The 17332-nt window shown below is 40.6% G+C and overlaps 2 protein-coding genes across 3 annotated transcripts in view; one reads left to right on the forward strand and one right to left on the reverse strand.

Moving 5' to 3' along the window:
- Window positions 1-1432: 1432 nt before the first annotated feature.
- SREK1IP1 (SREK1 interacting protein 1) lies at window positions 1433-14582 on the reverse strand. The gene is made up of 5 exons (XM_074166898.1): window positions 14513-14582; window positions 11762-11809; window positions 10357-10497; window positions 8168-8246; window positions 1433-3479 (listed from the first exon to the last, which is right to left on the reverse strand). Exons 1-5 carry the CDS (start codon window positions 14523-14525, stop codon window positions 3290-3292), a joined length of 471 nt encoding a protein of 156 aa, XP_074022999.1. The 5' UTR covers window positions 14526-14582; the 3' UTR covers window positions 1433-3289.
- A 25-nt stretch (window positions 14583-14607) lies between these two features.
- Window positions 14608-17332, forward strand: part of CWC27 (CWC27 spliceosome associated cyclophilin) — a 116536-nt gene continuing 113811 nt past the window's right edge. For both annotated transcript variants that reach the window (XM_074166896.1, XM_074166897.1), the window contains exons 1-2: window positions 14608-14972; window positions 16123-16219. In XM_074166896.1, the coding sequence (XP_074022997.1) occupies window positions 14931-14972; window positions 16123-16219 (139 nt within the window). In that variant the 5' untranslated portion in view covers window positions 14608-14930. The remainder of the gene's footprint in view (window positions 14973-16122; window positions 16220-17332) is intronic.

Raw genomic sequence — 17332 nt, forward strand, 5'->3', positions numbered from 1 at the left:
CAATATTCATACACTGCTATTATACAGTGTGTTTTTTACAGCTCAACTTAATTCTTCGTTGAAATTCTCTGATGGTCAAGATTCTGCCAAGATATTTTATAAACTATTACACTAAGTTAAAGCCTCAGGGTTATTTATATGCAATACAGATAAATAAGGATTAATCATTCTTCTCAACTGTATACCTTCTCAGTGGCACAAATATTTAGCTCACACAGAAAACTGTAAACAAGTTAGTCACATTTTGAATACTATGCTAGAGTATAAATGAACTCTACTAAATAGCCTCTTTCTATTACAGACTTTTCTCCTTTATTGCTGTTATTTAAACTACATTATTTTAGAATATTTGCATTTCTAGACAAACATTTCCCTATGATCTTCTTTCTCAAATCATTTATCTTCTTTTTTTTTTTTTTTTTTTTTTTAACATAGAAATATATCATATTCTTGATAGGAAAGGATTTTCCTGTACTAAATAATCATTGGTTTAGACTGCTTATAAGTTTTCCACCATTGTACTTGCATTTCACTAGTCCCTTTGCTTTCTTCATTCTTGTACCCTTTCTGCAATTGTTTATTTTTTGCTACCACCACCTCATCTTGTATTCTTCTTTATCCCCTAATCTCATGACTATTATACTAGATTTTCTTGGGAAGAGTTTCAATGTTCTGGCATTTTTATTACAGAAGTATTTTTGGCATGCTTTTTTCTTCCTATCCTTGTTTGTATTTATTGTGATTGGTAGCTTAGTCTCTCCATTAATGTCCTTCTCTGCCTTGAGGCAGAGGAATTGTGGTGAGAGGCACCAAATGCATGCTTTTGCCTAAAAGAGTCTCTAATGTACCGTAATTTTGACAAGTTAAGACAAGTGCCCAAGACATGGCAGTGTCAGAACTACTTCCTAACAGCTTTACTGCTCGCTCTACTGTGGAGACTGCAGGGCACTACTGAATAATCAGGTCAGTTAGAAGGTTTGTGATATCTGACATTGCATACATACATATCTGCATACATATAGATTGCGCCCTTTTTTGAACGGGGAGAGAAGACGTGAGGAACTGCAAAGATGAACTGCTGAAAATGCACCTTAGAAGTTCCTGGAACTGATTATTGTATGAAACAGACAACAAGCACCGTGTCAGATTCATTATTCATGATACTTCTTGGAGTCTATCTGCAGCTACAATTTGCTTTGTTGTTTTGCTTGTTGCTTTGTATAAAAGCATTGAGTAAATACAGAGTTCAATATGCATTGATTATCTCAGCAGCTTTTAAGTCCTTAAAGATCAAGCCCGTAAGGTTACTCAGTCTGTTTCAAGTTTATAGTTAGACACTGCGATTTTTCCTAGCTATAATTGCCTTCTTAGCTATGACTCTTCATCCCAATTTATTGCTGAAAAAAAAAGAAGACAAAACCCTTCAGTTGTAGAGCTGTGTAATAATACTGTATCACTCAGAATTTATTTTTCTTTCAATTTTAGTCCCACCTCTTGGATGCACAGCAAAATCTGTTAAATTAGTACTTACAAAAGAAATGTTCTTTATACTATGCACAGGCATCAGCTAATTGAAGAGTCCAGTCTCTCTTCAGTTATATTACCCAAACCCATCCCAGAAATCACGATACATGATATGAAAAATTAGATTGGGCCAAAGCCAGTAAGAAAAAGAGCAGATGCAAGGACTCTTCCCATCCTCTACTAAAAGGCCTACATAGAAGGTTACAGATTATTTCTCTTTGTTCTGTGGGTTCCATGAGTATTTTGATCTTTAATGTTCCCTAGCACAGCATCTATAGCACAAGTTGCCCAATGATAAGAGTACTGGTCTGAGACATAAAAGTTTGAAAGAAAGAGTTAGATCTAGATATCTCACTTTCGGGATGAATGCAGTAGCCATTAAAATACCGTAAAACATTTTTTACTGACTCAATGCTCTAACCCACTGTAGAAAACACAGTCAATAGATACTATTTTTAAGAAAGCTTAGGTGGTGTTCTTCCTCATACTTTGACTCCCGTAAGACTTAGATTGCAGCTGTACGCCAAGCTGCTGAGGGGGAAGCAGGTCTATGTCTCAGCGCAAAAAAGCCCCGAAACCACAGGCAAGAAGAGCATTGTCAACAAGCTGTAAATGTAGGCACTTTGAGGTTCAGGCATTTCTGGGGTAGGATTTGACAACTAAAATCTGCTCAACTCAAAAGTATCAGTCTATCCTGAACCTGTACCCTACTACAATACAAGATACAAATTGGATACCCCAGAATACAGTTATAAAGTTTTGATATACTTAACATTGCTCCTGACAGCAAATGGTAAATTTTGCTACCGACTTCAACATGATAGATTGCTTACATTCAGCAAGAGTTTTGGTTGGTTGGTTGGTTTTTAACTTTTCAATGGGAGTTTTATTAGAATGAATGGAGGCTTCACAATTCTTGTCAATTGTCAGTCTTTGAATTTCCTGTTTTGGTTCATGTAGGCATTAATCACCACATACTGTATTAACATGGTTCTTAGAACTTCAGAAACAATCTTGCTGGACAGTCATCTAATGTTACGAAGTGGCACTTTGTATCTATGTCAAAGATGAAATGGCTATGATTGTAAAAGAACAAAACCTAGGCAGAAAGAAAGGACTTTGATAAATGAATAGCTTTTGTTTGTTTTCAGCTTGCCCACAGTGATCCTGCCAAAAGAACGAGTAATTGTGTTTCACAGTCTGTGATGAGAACAATTTTAGAAGATAATTTTGAAGGAGCAACCTCTTTCAGCGTTTCATTGCTCCTTCTTTCCCTTCTCTGGACCCAAAGTCTATTTCGTATTTGCACTTACTGATTAATGTAAGTAGAAAATGTTACGCAAAACATACATTTATTTAAAGAATAACATAATAGAAAATCTCACTTTAATTTCCAAATTTGATTTAACCACTCTGACATTAAGCATATTTAAGTCCAAATCTTTCTACACAAAGACTTGCAAACTAAAGTTTACCATATCCTAGTGTGAGGGATTCCAAACACAGTCAATCACAACTGAACTAAGAATAAGAGTGAAATACTAGTTAACCTTTCATGGTTCAGTATCAATAAACTTGAAATAGAGGAGCAGATTTTTTACCAAATGGTTCATTTAATAATTTGAAGCACTGATATTTGCAAATAGATTTCTTAAAAATATATATATCTCATTTTAAAACAACAGCATTGCAAAGCATAAATAAATTTGATTTGAAAAGAAAATCATATTCTCTGCAGAAATGAACACAAAAATAGGCCAGCACCTCAGTCACTACTAGAACTGTCTGAACTATCAGAAGATGAACTTTTTTCCTTTCGTCTCTTCTTTTTCTCCTTTTTACGATGTTTTCCTTTCTTAGATTTATTCTTTTTTTCCTTTTCCCTTTCTTTTTTGTGTGATTTTTGTTTTTTTGACTTTTGCCCATCCTCTTCAGCTGCACTTGATGAGGAAGATCTAGTAAAAACAAAAAAAGAGATAGATACAGATTGATATGTAATTAAAGAAGGAAAATGCCACAAAAGAAATGTCGTTTTTTTCAATTTTGGCATTTATATAACGTCACAAATAAAATTTGGTGTAGAATTCATACAGTAGCATCCACTGGAAAGCTCATCACTGAAAATCTCAGTTGGTGTATTCAACTGAACAACGACTTTTCTAATTAGACTATTGTGCCCGAAAAGCAGTATGTTTATCATACAGATTAATTCACAATGATTGCTGGCACTGGATGGGGTTCATCTTTCTGAAAGGGGGAAGCAGGTGTTAGCTCATGAGCTAGCGGGGCTCATTGACCGAGCTTTAAACTAAGCTTGTTGGGGGAGGGGGATATCATCTGGCTAGCTCTTGAGAAACCAAGGGATGATGCTCCAAGATCTGTGGGATGGATCACTAGCAAAGGCCCTCAACCTATTGCTCTGAGATGTGCTGGGTAGGCTGCAGCACACTCAAAGCCTTATGGGGACGAGCCAGGGGCTCCTGAGGCAATAGGAATCGGGGAGTCACAGATAAAACACCTCAAAAGAAGACCACCTGAAGAGCAGCACAGAGAAAATGCAGCCACTCCAGCCAGTAAGTCATGCACGTAGCATGGGGAACAAGCAAGAGGAGCTAAAGATGTGTGCATGCGTCCAGGGCTAAGATCTTATTGGCATCACAGAGACACGGTGGGGTGGCTCTTACAATTGGAGTCTTTGAATGGAAGGATACAGACTCTTCAGGAAGAACAGGCAGGGGAGAGGAGGAGGGGGTGTTGCCCTCTATGTCAATGAACAAACAACTGGAGTGCACGGAGCTCCACCTGGGGATGGATGAAGACCCAACAGAGAGCTTATGGGCCAAGATTAAAGGGAACAGAGGCGCAGGTGGTGTTTCAGTAGGGGTCTGCTACAGACCACCTGACCAGGGCAATAGGGTGGATGAGGCCCTCTATAGACAGATAGGAGCAGCATCATGGCTACAGATCCCGGTCCTCATGGGGGACTTCAACCACCCTGATATCTGCTGGAGGGATAACACAGCAAGGCACAAGGAATCCAGGAAATTCCTGGAATGTGTTGATGACAACTTTCTTCTTCAAACGGTAGAGGAGCCAACGAGGAAAGGAGCCATGCTGGACTTCATCCTTACCAACAAGGAGGGGCTAGCAGGGAATGTCAAGCTCAAGGGTAACCTTGGCTGCCGTGATCACGAGATGGTAGAATTCAAGATCCTTAGGGCAGCAAGGAGGGTCTGCAGCAAGCTCACTACTATGAACTACAGGAGAGCAGACTTTAGCCTCTTGAGGGACTGGATTGGCAGGGTAACATGGGAAAAAGCACTGGAGAGGAGATGGGCTCAAGAAAGCTGGTTAGTATTCCAGGATCACCTCCTCCAAGCTCAGGAGATGTGCATCCCAAAAAAGAAGTCAGGCAAAAAAGCCAGGAGCCCTGCAAGGATAAACAAGGAGCTCCTGGATAAGCTCAAAAACAAAAAGGAGGCCTACAGAGGGTGGAAGCCAGGACGGCTAGACTGGGTGGAATATAGAGAAACTGTCCAAGTGGCCAGGAACCAGATTAGGCAAGCTAAAGCCCAGACAGAATGAAATCTGACCAGGGACATCAAGGATAACAAGAAAAACTTCTACAGATATGCCAGGGATAAAGGCAAGACTAGGAGAGATGTGGGCCCTCTCCAGAAGGAAACAGGAGACCTGGTCACCCAGGATACGGAGAAGGCTGAGTTACTGAATTACTTTCTCGCCTCAGTCTTCACTGGCAAGGGCTCTAACCAAACTGCCCAAGTCGCATAAGGCAAAAACAGGGCTCTGAGAACAAAGAACCACCCACTGTAGGAGATCAGGTTCAGGAACATCTAAGGAACCTGAAGGTGCATACGTCCATGGGACCTGATGAAATCCATCCACGGGTCCTGAGGGAGCTGGCAGATGAAGTTGGTAAGCCGCTTTCCATTATGTTTGAGAAGTCACGGCAATCTGGTGAAGTTCCCACTGACTGGAAAAGGGGAAACATAACCCTGATATTCAAAAAGGGAAAAAAGGAAGACCCGGGGAACTACAGGCCAGTCAGTCTCACCTCTGTGCCCGGCAAGATCACGGAGCACATCCTCCTGGAATCACTGCTAAGGCACATGGAAAATAAGGAGATGATTGGTGACAATCAACATGGCTTCACCAAGGGCAAGTCATGCCTGACAAATTTGGTGGCCTTTTACAATATTGCCACAGCACTGGTAGACAAGGTCAGAGCAACAGACATCACCTGCCTGGACTTATGTAAAGCATTTGACACTGTCCCACACGATATCCTGGTCTCAAAATTGGAAAGTCATGGATTTGATGGATGGACCACTTGGTGGATAAGGAACTGGCTAGATGGTTGCACTCAAAGGGTTGCAGTCAATGGCTCAATGTCCAAATGGAAGCCAGTGATAAGTGGTACTCCTCAGGGGTCGGTACTGGGACCAGTGCTGTTTAACATCTTTGTTGGAGACATGGACAGTGGGACAGAGTGCACCCTCATCAAGTTTGCCAATGACACCAAGTTGTGTGGCATGGTTGACACACTAGAGGGAAGGGATGCCATCCAGAGGGACCTGCACAGGCTTGAGAGGTGCAAGGCTCATGAAGTTCAACCAAGCCAAGTGCGAGGTCCTGCACCTGGGTCATGGCAATCCCAGGCATAAATACAGGTTGGGCGGAGAATGGCTGGAGAGCAGCCCTGACGAGAAGGACTTGGGAGTGTTGGTGGATGAGAAACTCAACATGAGCTGGCAATGCGCACTGGCAGCCCAGAAAGCCAATTCCATCCTGGGCTGCATCAAAAGAAGTGTGGCCAGCAGGTCGAGGGAGGTGATTCTGCCCCTCTACTCTGCGCTCGTGAGACCCCACGTGGAGTACTGTGTCCAGCTCTGGAGTCCTCAACACAGGAAGGACATGGACGTATTGGAACAGGTCCAGCAGAGGGCCACAAAAGTGATGAGAGGGCAGGAGGACCTCTCCTATGAAGACAAGCTGAGAGAGCTGGGGTTGCTCAGCCTGGAGAAGGCTCCTGGAAGACCTTATAGCAGCCTTCCAGTACCTGAAGGGGGCGTACAAGAAAGATGGGGAGGGACTCTTTATCAGGGAGTGTAATGATAAGGTAAGGGGTGGGTAAGGGATTTAAATTGAAAAAGGGGAGATTTAGATTAGATACTAGAAAGAAATTATTTACTGTGAGGGTGGTGAGGCACTGGAACAGGTTGCCCGGGGAAGTTGTGGATGCCCCATCCCTGGAAGTGTTCAAGATCAGGCTGGATGGCACTTTGAGCAACCTGGTCTAGTGGGAGGTGTCCCTGCCCATGGCAGGGGGATTGGAACTCAATGATCTTTAAGGTCCCTTCCAACTAACCATTCAGTGATTCTATGAATAGGTAAGTTGCATGTTTCTCAACCTTCAATAAGGAAAAGACTAAGAGTGCAGACTGATACAAAACTGTAAGTACGACAATAAGACAGAACTTCCAGCTTTCAAAATATCACATGATCAATAACAATGGTACAGTAATGCCTTCAGACAAATCTTAACATATTTCTCTCATGCAAAAAACTAAGAGAAACAGGTATGACAAATCTGGATGCTCTTGCAGCTGATTATATTGGTCTCTAACCAGCAGTGATGAGCTATTACAAATATACAAGAATTAAGATGATATTAGAAGAAAAGTCACGATTATTATACTCAAGAGGGCAGTTTTGTCCTATTGTTTATATGATTAACTATTAATTACTTGCATGTAAAGATTACAGCCAGCAGACTGACTCTTTCTTACTGTCTTCATAAGTGTAAGCTAGAGCTACACTATGTAAATAAGGAAGGGGAAAATGCCAATACAGCCAGTGCTAAATCCTGCTTCTTTATTTCTGAAAACCATCTCATTGTGGTCTCCAAGTACATTATACATTCCTTAGTTCTCGGTGCAGTTCCAGGGATACTGTCTCATCAACAGTCCTAATGACTAAGAAGTCTATAGTCTCAACTAAAAATAAATAAATAAATAAATAAATAAGTCAGCAGGCCAAAACTCAGATTCATGATAAATTTGGATATTATGAGATTTTCCTTTGAGGCTGGAGTAACACTTTTTTTAGCCTTTTACAGTAACAGGAACATTAGAACTCAACACAGACTAAGTAAAACTACATAAACGTTCATTTTGGTGGTTACATGTTACTCAGAGCATGTGTGTGTGCATGCATGCAAACAGGGAATCTTTGGGTCTCTGAACTGCAGGGAGGCTTCTCCGTGTGAGCTAAGACAGGGACCAATCCCATAACCCTCCTGACTCTTTGCTTTTCTCCCACCACATCTTGCCTAGTGTTGGATAGTCAGAGGGAGCCATTGCTTTCTCAGACCTGCAGGCCTCCAGCTTGCTAGACCTTCCTACACTTCCATGGTCCTAACTCCACAGCAGAAAGCCTGTGGCTATACCATTATTTAGAGAACAAACAAGTTCTCTCTGGAAAACAGGAAACGTTTCAAACCAAAAATGTACTTGCAAATAAAGTTGCATCAAAAGAAGCATTGTCTTCTGAGAAACAACCCAAACATCACAAATACTTCTAAAGTTCTGTTTTGAAATTAAAATAGGTGTGCAATAGTTACCTTTTCCTTGGTCTCTTTAATTTTGTTTTTTCTTTGCTTTTTCTTTTTTGTTTCTTTTTCTCTTCCTCCTCATTTAAATCTATGGATAAAAAATTACAGTTCAGAAAACACCGGTCTGAATTAAGATCAGCATTAAAAGAGTGGCTTTGATAGCAATGTAAAGTTACTACAAAATTCTTGTTAAAAATTTTTCTTTTCCTTTCTCCAAGTTCTTGTCTAGTAGAGTAATTTCAGAAATATTTTGCAGAGTAGCAGAACATTTTATACAATTTGCATTATAATGAGTTTGATCTAAGCACTAAAAATGAAGGGAGGCCTGTAAAACATAGAAAAAAGTTGTGACATCAGCTTTAGATTTCATATCCATTCTTCCATATTTTAAAAGACTTTCCCAAGGCTGAAAACAGGTCATTTAACTAGAACATTAAAAAAAAAAAAAAAAAAAAAAAAACAACTCCCTTAGGCTTACCTGAATTACTTTCACATATCTTCATTTCACACTTCACAAATAGCTATGCCATAACTAAGATAAACTCGAGTTAACTGTCAATATACTAGCTACAAAAATTGGCAGAAGAGTCATCCCTCATCCAGTCATGTTTGTTTCTGGCACTAACACTGTATAGCATTGTATAGTATCATCATATTTCACTTACAAGCAATATTTTTATACACTGATGAAATTTCTACCGTTAGAATTTTCTATACTAGCTCAAGATGTATTTTTGAATTCTCCAAAATGAAAATCCACTACATAAATACTATGTTACTATGTCAGGTAACAGGAAAATACTGGCTTTACAATTTATCCTTAAAACACATAGCAAATTTTGAGCATTCATCTTATTTCTATCATACAAATAACTTTCCATAGAGTCTACATGGTAGTGCAGTTATTCATTTGCTACCACAAATGGAAACTACTGGTCGGTATGTTCTAGAGCGAAGTTTGAAAGAATTCAATATGAGTTGCAAAAAGCAAAATACTTTTGGAGCAATTAAAAGCCATGAACAAGAATGTGTGAACAAGCACGTAGTATAGATTTTTGCACTGTTTTCTTAACTATAAGTGCAAACAATGCAAAAATCTTGAGAAGACAAGGCCACTTGAAAATGGCAAAATCCTTCCTAGATTATTGACAGCTAGAGATACATATCTCCTTACAGTACACAGAGCAGTCACCATTTGAGGAAGAGCATATAATAAACAGGGATATTATAAGATCAAGTAAACTGCTGCTTTTCCTGCAGACATGCATCTTCTATCAGTTTAGGGCCAAAAAACGCCCTTACATTCAAAAGTACATAATAAGTGGGAATAAGCTTTTTTAAAGAGACTTGTTCCAAGAAAGGACTGTTGCAGTATGAATTTAGCACTCCTGACAAGCAGACCATCCATTTCTTTTGAAGTGTTCCAGCAAATTACAGGCTTCTGCCTATCCTTTCTCCTTCTTAAATAGCATCTTTAGTAGGAACTGAATGTTGAGTTTCGAGAAGCAACAGAACAAAACATGATGTTTCAAGGGGCAGAGGCGAAGAACATTAATCCATTTAAGACATGTTATGGTGAAACAACCTCCCCTTCTTACATAGGGGAACAGTCTCTTTGGAGTCCAAATTCAAATGAGCTCAAGTATCCGCTAAATAACCCATCCATTCTCTTTCTGACAAACAGTTGATGCTCAGACCTTCCAAACAGAGCACAGTACTTCTCCGAATATGAACACTTAAATTCAATTCACTAGCTGTTTCAGTCAAAACACTACTTAGAAACTGGAGAGGATTTCAGCTGTTCTATTTGTCAATAGTTTTAAGAGTTACTATCAACTTCAAGATGTTTAAACTACATGCCATAATCAAAAGATTAACTCAGAACATCCGTATCATTTTCTCCTAAGCAGCTTCTTAGTAAGTCTTACAACCTTTTTTATAAAGGAGCCCTTTTTGAGATTTTCCAAGTGGGTACATTATTAGTTTCCTATGAGAGGACTTAATAAAAATTTTTAAATAAAAGTGGCTGTACCAAATCTCTGAAGTCTGAACACATGAAGTAAAAGAGCTACTTTTAAAGCACAGGCTAAAAGAATTAGCAGTAGGCATCAAAAAGGATAAAATGAGAGTTCCAGTACTTCGGAAGATCATTATCCAATTTACTCTTTAAGAAAAAAACAAAAAGCAAAATGCCTTACTCTTTTTTTCACGCATGGCTTGCAATCTCTGTAGTTCTTCTTCCTCGCTGTCTTCGCTGCTAGTGCTGCTGACATCTAAAACAATATCTCTTTGAGGATCTACTCGGAGGAAGTTTCGACATTCGAATGTCAGATGACCAGCTGAACAAAACAGGAAGAAAAATTACAATTTACCAAAACAATATCAGATACTAAAGAACATCTATTTTAGTATTATTCAGTTTTGAGAAGTGAAAAAAGGCTAGGCTAAAGACAGAGGAATCCAAGTAGTAATTGAAAAACTCATCTTCATTTCAAAATACCTACACCTTGAAGACAGAGCATTTAGGAACATAAATACAAGTTGTGTGATTTGACCACAAGCTTCCTTCTCTTTCAGAAAGCTTCTGATACTTACTGCATGTAGAAATGAAGCACTAAATCTTATTGATATCCATGTTCCATTGGAAGAACAAATACACAGAGCAATTAATTGACAAAATTTGTTGGAGACAAAGTCTACAGTGAAAGAATGAAGCAAACTTGTTTCCCCTCCTCACACCACGTAATGCTCACAAAAAAATAGATTAAATCACTCGGCAAAGTTCAACACAATTCACTGCAAATCCAGTGTCCACCCCTCCACCATTATAAAAATAAGAGTTAGTGATTAACACATTAAATCTAAGACCTGTCTCCATCAGGAGAGCAGCCACAAACATGCTCATATTATCAGAGCATAATGCAAAGCATTAGCTAAATGTTAACTACAGATCTTCTAAGTAACAAAAATAAATGTTTCTTGAAATGTAGAATGCACAAAGAAGTATGTTTTCTTACCGTAGGAGATCATACAGATTTAAAATAAAAAATAATTTTAAAACAGATTGGACTTAATTTGAGCTGAAATGCCTGCCCAGGTTTGCAGTGAGACTCAGAATGTTAATCTCAGTAGATATTTGTTATGGTTTGAGAAACCCATAATAATTTATTGTCATTCAGACAATCATTCTATCACCCGATTACCCCTCCCCACTTGGGAAGGGGAACTGGGGAAAACAAGGAAACACAAGAGTTGAAATATGAAAAGGTTTAATAGGATAGGACTAAATAATTCACAATAATACTAAAGAACCAGTAGCGATCCTGATACTGATATAAGATATAAAAGAATTATATTCAGCCAATTCTATCAGTAGGAAGCTGCGCACTCGCAGCAGTGGAGAGCAAATGTCAGACACTGCGACTGCAACGGCTCTGGGAGTGCTACCAGGGTCCAGCACCACGGCAAGAAGTTCTCTGGACCGCCATCATCAAGGGAGGGAGAAACTATAAGAGAACTATGAGAGAAACTGCCTCAAAAGGCAGTTTCAAATCATAAATTGAAGAAAACACTGTAACTTCATATTGCTTATTACAGACTTACGATATCCACACTTCTTGCATCCTGCTCTGATGTTATCCTTATTTCCACCTGAAAGAGAAAATTTCACCGATTAGGTGTTGCTAAACAGAACTCTCAAGTTTCTTTTAAATCTGCCTTGATAATTTCAATACACGTCAGGAGTGATCAATCCTCAGAGATATCTTAAAAAAACTTAAAGCAAAGCAAAACAGTGCATTTCTAAGGTCACTTTTCTGTGCAGTAATCTATCAGAACAAATTTGCTGCTATGGATCATTCAGTTTCACTTAACCTACTGCCAAATCCTCATTTATTATGACCTTTCCATTATAATTTTAATAATTATTCCACTTCTCTTACAGCTTATGCATTTGTTTAGTTACAGTATGAATACAATAGCTATCTTACATTCCAGTGATCCATAGCTGTGCACTACAAGTGTACTTGTATTCCAGCAGTGCATGGATGTTGACAGACATTCAATGGAAACTCTGAAATAATTTATATTTTAATTACAAGAACTGTCTTAAAAAGGTAATTTAAAAAAAAAAAAAAAAAAAGAAAAGAAAAAGAGATAAACAATCACTCCTGAAAAGGGAAAAAAAGAAAGACAGAAGCAATTAAAAAAAAAACCAAAAACTAAATAGTTAAATGATTCTGACTCCAGGCAACATGGCACCAAATACAAAGAATTAATGGGTGCAAGAAAGCAGATGGGGAATGAAGAGAGTAACAGAAAAGTCCGTAGATGCTATGCAGGAAGGAGGAACAGAATAGTGCAAATTTTAGGTATAGAAAGTGTCTGATTTTCCCATCTGAGCCCACAGTAAAGTTAAACAGGCATAGTAGGATGTGACCCCAAAAAAGAGAAACCCCAGAGATCCGTCCCCCCAAAATAGAACAGTCTTATTTTTAATCTTCTGAGCTTATTCATAATGAAAGTCATAACTGAATTTCCAAAATCAAAGGGTGCCCTTCTATCTTCCAACTGAATACAGTATGAAAAAAACAGTAACTTTAACAGCTATATATATAGTTTTCAGAATAACTAGGTAATTTATTTAAATAAATAAATATATAAGCAAACATAACGAGAAATCCATGACAGAAATTACAGAACCAGAAAATGGGTACATTTGCTCCATGAATTTAAACTTACTGAGACAAGTACTGTCTTTAGAAAATTCTACTCAAAATACCAGAGAAACCTTCAAACCCCAGGTTGAAAAACTAACTTGAGAACTTAGACAACTCACTGGTCTATGCGCCAAAAAGTACTGGAAAGCTAAGCAATAAAGATACATTCCACTATGACACATGGTTTTCTGTGGATCCCAAAACCTCAGTATTGCATGTGCCCTTTGAGGTCTACAAACTCAGCAGTGTTTCTGTGCTTGTTTATCTTTTGAGGGAAATCCATGAGAGGTAAGGAATCAGGGAACATGAAAGAAAGTGTAAGGAAGCAGAGAACAAAAGTATACCTGTATCTTGCAATGTCATGTCAAAGAAATACTCAAAACAGCATCTGCTTGCTCCCTACACCTTAGGACTAAAAAGCAATACCACCCAGGCTCCCTACTTTGTCTCAGCTTTCTGAAATAATCAGTAAACTTTAGTCCTACTGTGTAACTGACCTCTAAGTAAAGAAAGATTTGGTATTGCATGCAAGGGAGGTCAGTACAGTCATGTACAAAATCTCCCGTAACACGTGCAGGTGCCATTTGTCAGGATTCCCAACAGAAACACTCAGCAGATAACAAGAATACTGTCACTAAATACTCCACCAAATTCCCAAGACTGATATTTTAGTATTATTTTTGGCTTAAACTAATAATGTTAGAAGCAGGGTTTCAGATAATTAAAAGCAAACAAATTACTAGATGCTTCCTTTTTGCATTCCCTTCTTCCCAGATGTTATTCCTCAAGAAAATTAACAAACAACACAGCAACAACCATCACGAAGGACCTCATTCATTCAGTGGAGCACAAGGCTGCAAAAAAAGCTTTGGAAACCTTTGAATGCAAACATGAGCTGTCTTCCTCAAGAACCCTTTCTAGAATGGCAGCAAGGTTGTTATGTCTTCTCTTCAGAGAAGCAGCTTACCAAAGCTCAGGCTTCCTCAGCTGTTCTCCAAACACTCCTCATGTATCAGGATCAAGAAAAAATTATGAAGCAACGGCTATATATTTGGCTAACACAGATCCAAATAAACCTTGCAAATAGCACAACCGCTTCTCCCTGCCCTGCCTCACCATCCTTCTCAACAATAACCTAGGAGGACACAAACGGTACCCCAGAGTAAAAGACGAGGAGGAAAACCAAGTCCGACCACAACCATCCTTTGGATCTACCCTTAAAGAAGATGGTTGATACCAACTGACGACAGGAACGTAGCACTTGGCTATCCCTCATCCAGAAGGCGGGGAGAGGCCCCGCAGGCCTAGAAGGGCGCGAAGGCACGGCTGCGCTCATCGACAGCTGCCCTGACCCCCCCCCGCCCGTCTCCCTCCTTCCCTCTCTCCCTCTGCCCCAACGCCCATTGCTTTAGCAAACGGGCCGTCCAGACACCAGAAACGCTTCTCCACCGGCCGCCCCGCGGAGACGCGCGGCCCGGCCGCCCTCCCCCGCCTTACGCCGCCCGCTGAGACCGGCGCTCTCCCCGCGTAATTTTCCATCAACCCACCGCTTGTTTCCCCTTCCCCACACGCCGGCCCTGGGGCCAGCCGGCCATTACCGCTTCTCTCCCCGCGAACCCGGCTGGCGACGCCTTACCCGGCAAAGCCATGGCGCCTCCCGCCACCCTCCTCGCCGGCCCCGGCCCGGGCCTGCATCGGCACCTCTCCCCGCCGGAAGGCTTTTCCCGGAGCACTCTCGGACCGTGCCACTTACAGGGGGGACGCGGGACTTCAGTCCCCGGCGGGAACCATGGGCTGGGGATGCAGGCGCCTGGAGAAGCATCCAGATCTTTCCGAAAGCAATGTATTCCTCATTGACTCCCGTAGAAATTCCTAACGAGGACTTATCCCTTGTTCTTCCTCCTGGCTTGGGCAACCTCCTCCCCACCTCCCTGGGCTGCAGAGGCGCCCAAGATGGCGGGAGGTTCGGGGCAGTAGGAAGTGTTGGAGGCAAAGCGTAGCCGCGCGTCGAGCCTGGTCGGTCGGTGACCTGCCGGGACCTTTCTTTCCCGACCATGAGCAACATCTACATCCAGGAGCCCCCCACCAACGGCAAGGTGAGGCGCGCCGGGGGCAGGGGCTGCGGCGGGCCAGGGGCAGGGCAGGCCCGGCCCGGCCAGTCCGTCGGTTGGAGGCGAGCTGTACGGCAGCGTCGGTGAGGGGGCTGCCCACGGTAGGAGGGCGGGCGGGAAGCTGCTGCTGAGCGGGGTGTGCGCCCCTCGGGGAACGCGGGTGAGGAAACCATGTGCTCCGTGGGGGCTCTGCAGGCGAGGGGGGTGCACACTCTGCAGGGTGTGGGTGTGTGCAGTGAGGCTGCTTTTGCATGGGGGGGGGTGTGTGAAGAAACGGTGTGTTGCAAGGGGTGGGGGGACAGGTGAGGAGAACATGCACTGTATGCCTGTGGCGGTGGTTTCTGGGTGGTGGTGCTGGCTTGATTAAAGTCGGTTTGAGGTGATATAGCCCTTACAGACACTAGCTGAGTCAAAGCATGACGTGCTGCGTGGATACATACCTTGAAGCGCTTAATTTCCTCTGTTCTTGACTATATCTTAGGTTCTTAATTTTTTTATGATCTCATACTGAATTTAGTGGCATTACTTGTAGGAGAGGTTTGCAAGGGCATGTAGTGATAGGACGAAGGGTAATGTCTTCAAACTTGAAGAGGGTAGATTTAGATTAGATATCAGGAAGGAATTTTTTCAATTTGAGGGTGGTGAGGCACTGGAACGTGTGAGACCCAGAGAAGTTGTGGATGCCCCATCCCTGGAAGTGTTCAAGACCAGGCTGGATGAGGCTTTGAGCAACCTGCTCTAGTGGGAGGTGTCCCTGCCCATGGCAGGGGGATTGGAACTAAATGATCTTTAAGGTCCCTTCCAACCAAAACCATTCTATGATTCTATATGCCTTTTTTTTTTTTTTTTAATGTTGTTTCATTATGGAAGTGATAAAGGGTATCTAAGTTTCTGTCATGTGTCAGATACCTAGTCGTTGGCCTTTAAGCCTTATTATACCTATCAGGTCAGAACTGTATGTTAGGTTCTGACAGTACTATCTAGAACTAGCAGTAGCTACCTGGCACATTTGAATGTCTATTACTCTTACTAATTTAATGTATTCAGAACTATTTTTTTAACCCAGCAATGATATTCTTTGATCGGTGACTAGGTTACAATAAAACTAATGGTGTATTTATCTGTATTTTTATAGGTTTTGCTGAGAACAACAGCAGGAGATATAGATATAGAATTATGGTCAAAAGAAGCACCAAAGGCATGTCGAAATTTCATCCAGCTTTGTATGGAAGGTAATGACTGAATGGGATAGGAGTTGTTGAAATTTTTTCATATGCAATCTTTGTGCCTTTTGTTTTGTAAAATAGAGGTCATAACTATGTTTTAACTTTAATAGTTAATTAATTTATTTGTACTTAGAAAATATTAACTAACAGACAATGTTTTTCAAGGTTATAAAGGAAGCTGGTTGAAAAAAAATAAAAATTTTAGATTGTTTTCTCAAATGTAGCAGATGACAGTATTTGTTAGAAGTTGTATGTCAAAGACGTGGGAAGGCTTATTTTCAGCAAGCCTCTACAAATTATAACTACTTCTTTAATGTATGTTTGAAATGGCAATGATGCAATATTGAACATCCTCCAAAATTCTTATTTCTTTACTACCATCTTTACTACCTTTTCTTTTTTTTCTTGAGTGCTTCTCATGTTTCATTTGCTGTAGCTTTTTTTGATGGAAGCTCTGTAATGCTCGTTATTGAATTAGTGAGTACCAGAATGAGAAGCTTCCTATTGGAAAAACAGTAACAAGAATTTGTGAAGGACTTGGTTGGTGCCTTTATGTTCTAGCTGCTGCTATTATCCCATTTATGCATTTATAGAGTGGCTAAGAGTTCTTTTAGCCCTCCTCCGTTAAGGAAAAATAGCAGTCTGGGATTTGTGCCTCCAGCACGGTTCCAGCCTGTTCAGTGTTCTTACTGTCAATGTGGAGATGTAGAGATCTTTTGCAATGGTAAATCAATTTCTTAGCCCTTGGTAAGTCCTAAGAGTTCAGTTATCCTCAGTGTTAAAGAACTGTGCTTTATCTCCTTTCTGAGTTTGTCTGACTGCTGTGTAGAATCCTATGCTTCATATAATAAATACTCTTCTGAGTATCCTAGCATAAAACCATCCATTAATACATCTAGCTATGCTGTAACATTTGCAGCTCCTGCTTTGCCTTGCAGCATGCTGCAGATTTATTTTTATTTCTTTAAAAAAAAATCAACCAGAAATATGTCAAGTAAAGTTTTCATTCCTTTTGTTTTCTTATGATCTCATCACCCTTATCTGATAGATAGATAGGTAGGAGGAAGAGGCTAACTTACGGAGCAAAATATTTAATTCTCTGAAAATCACGGAATCAGT

Source organism: Numenius arquata, chromosome Z (assembly GCF_964106895.1).
Source record: "Numenius arquata chromosome Z, bNumArq3.hap1.1, whole genome shotgun sequence".
NCBI classification, from domain to species: Eukaryota; Metazoa; Chordata; class Aves; order Charadriiformes; family Scolopacidae; genus Numenius; species Numenius arquata.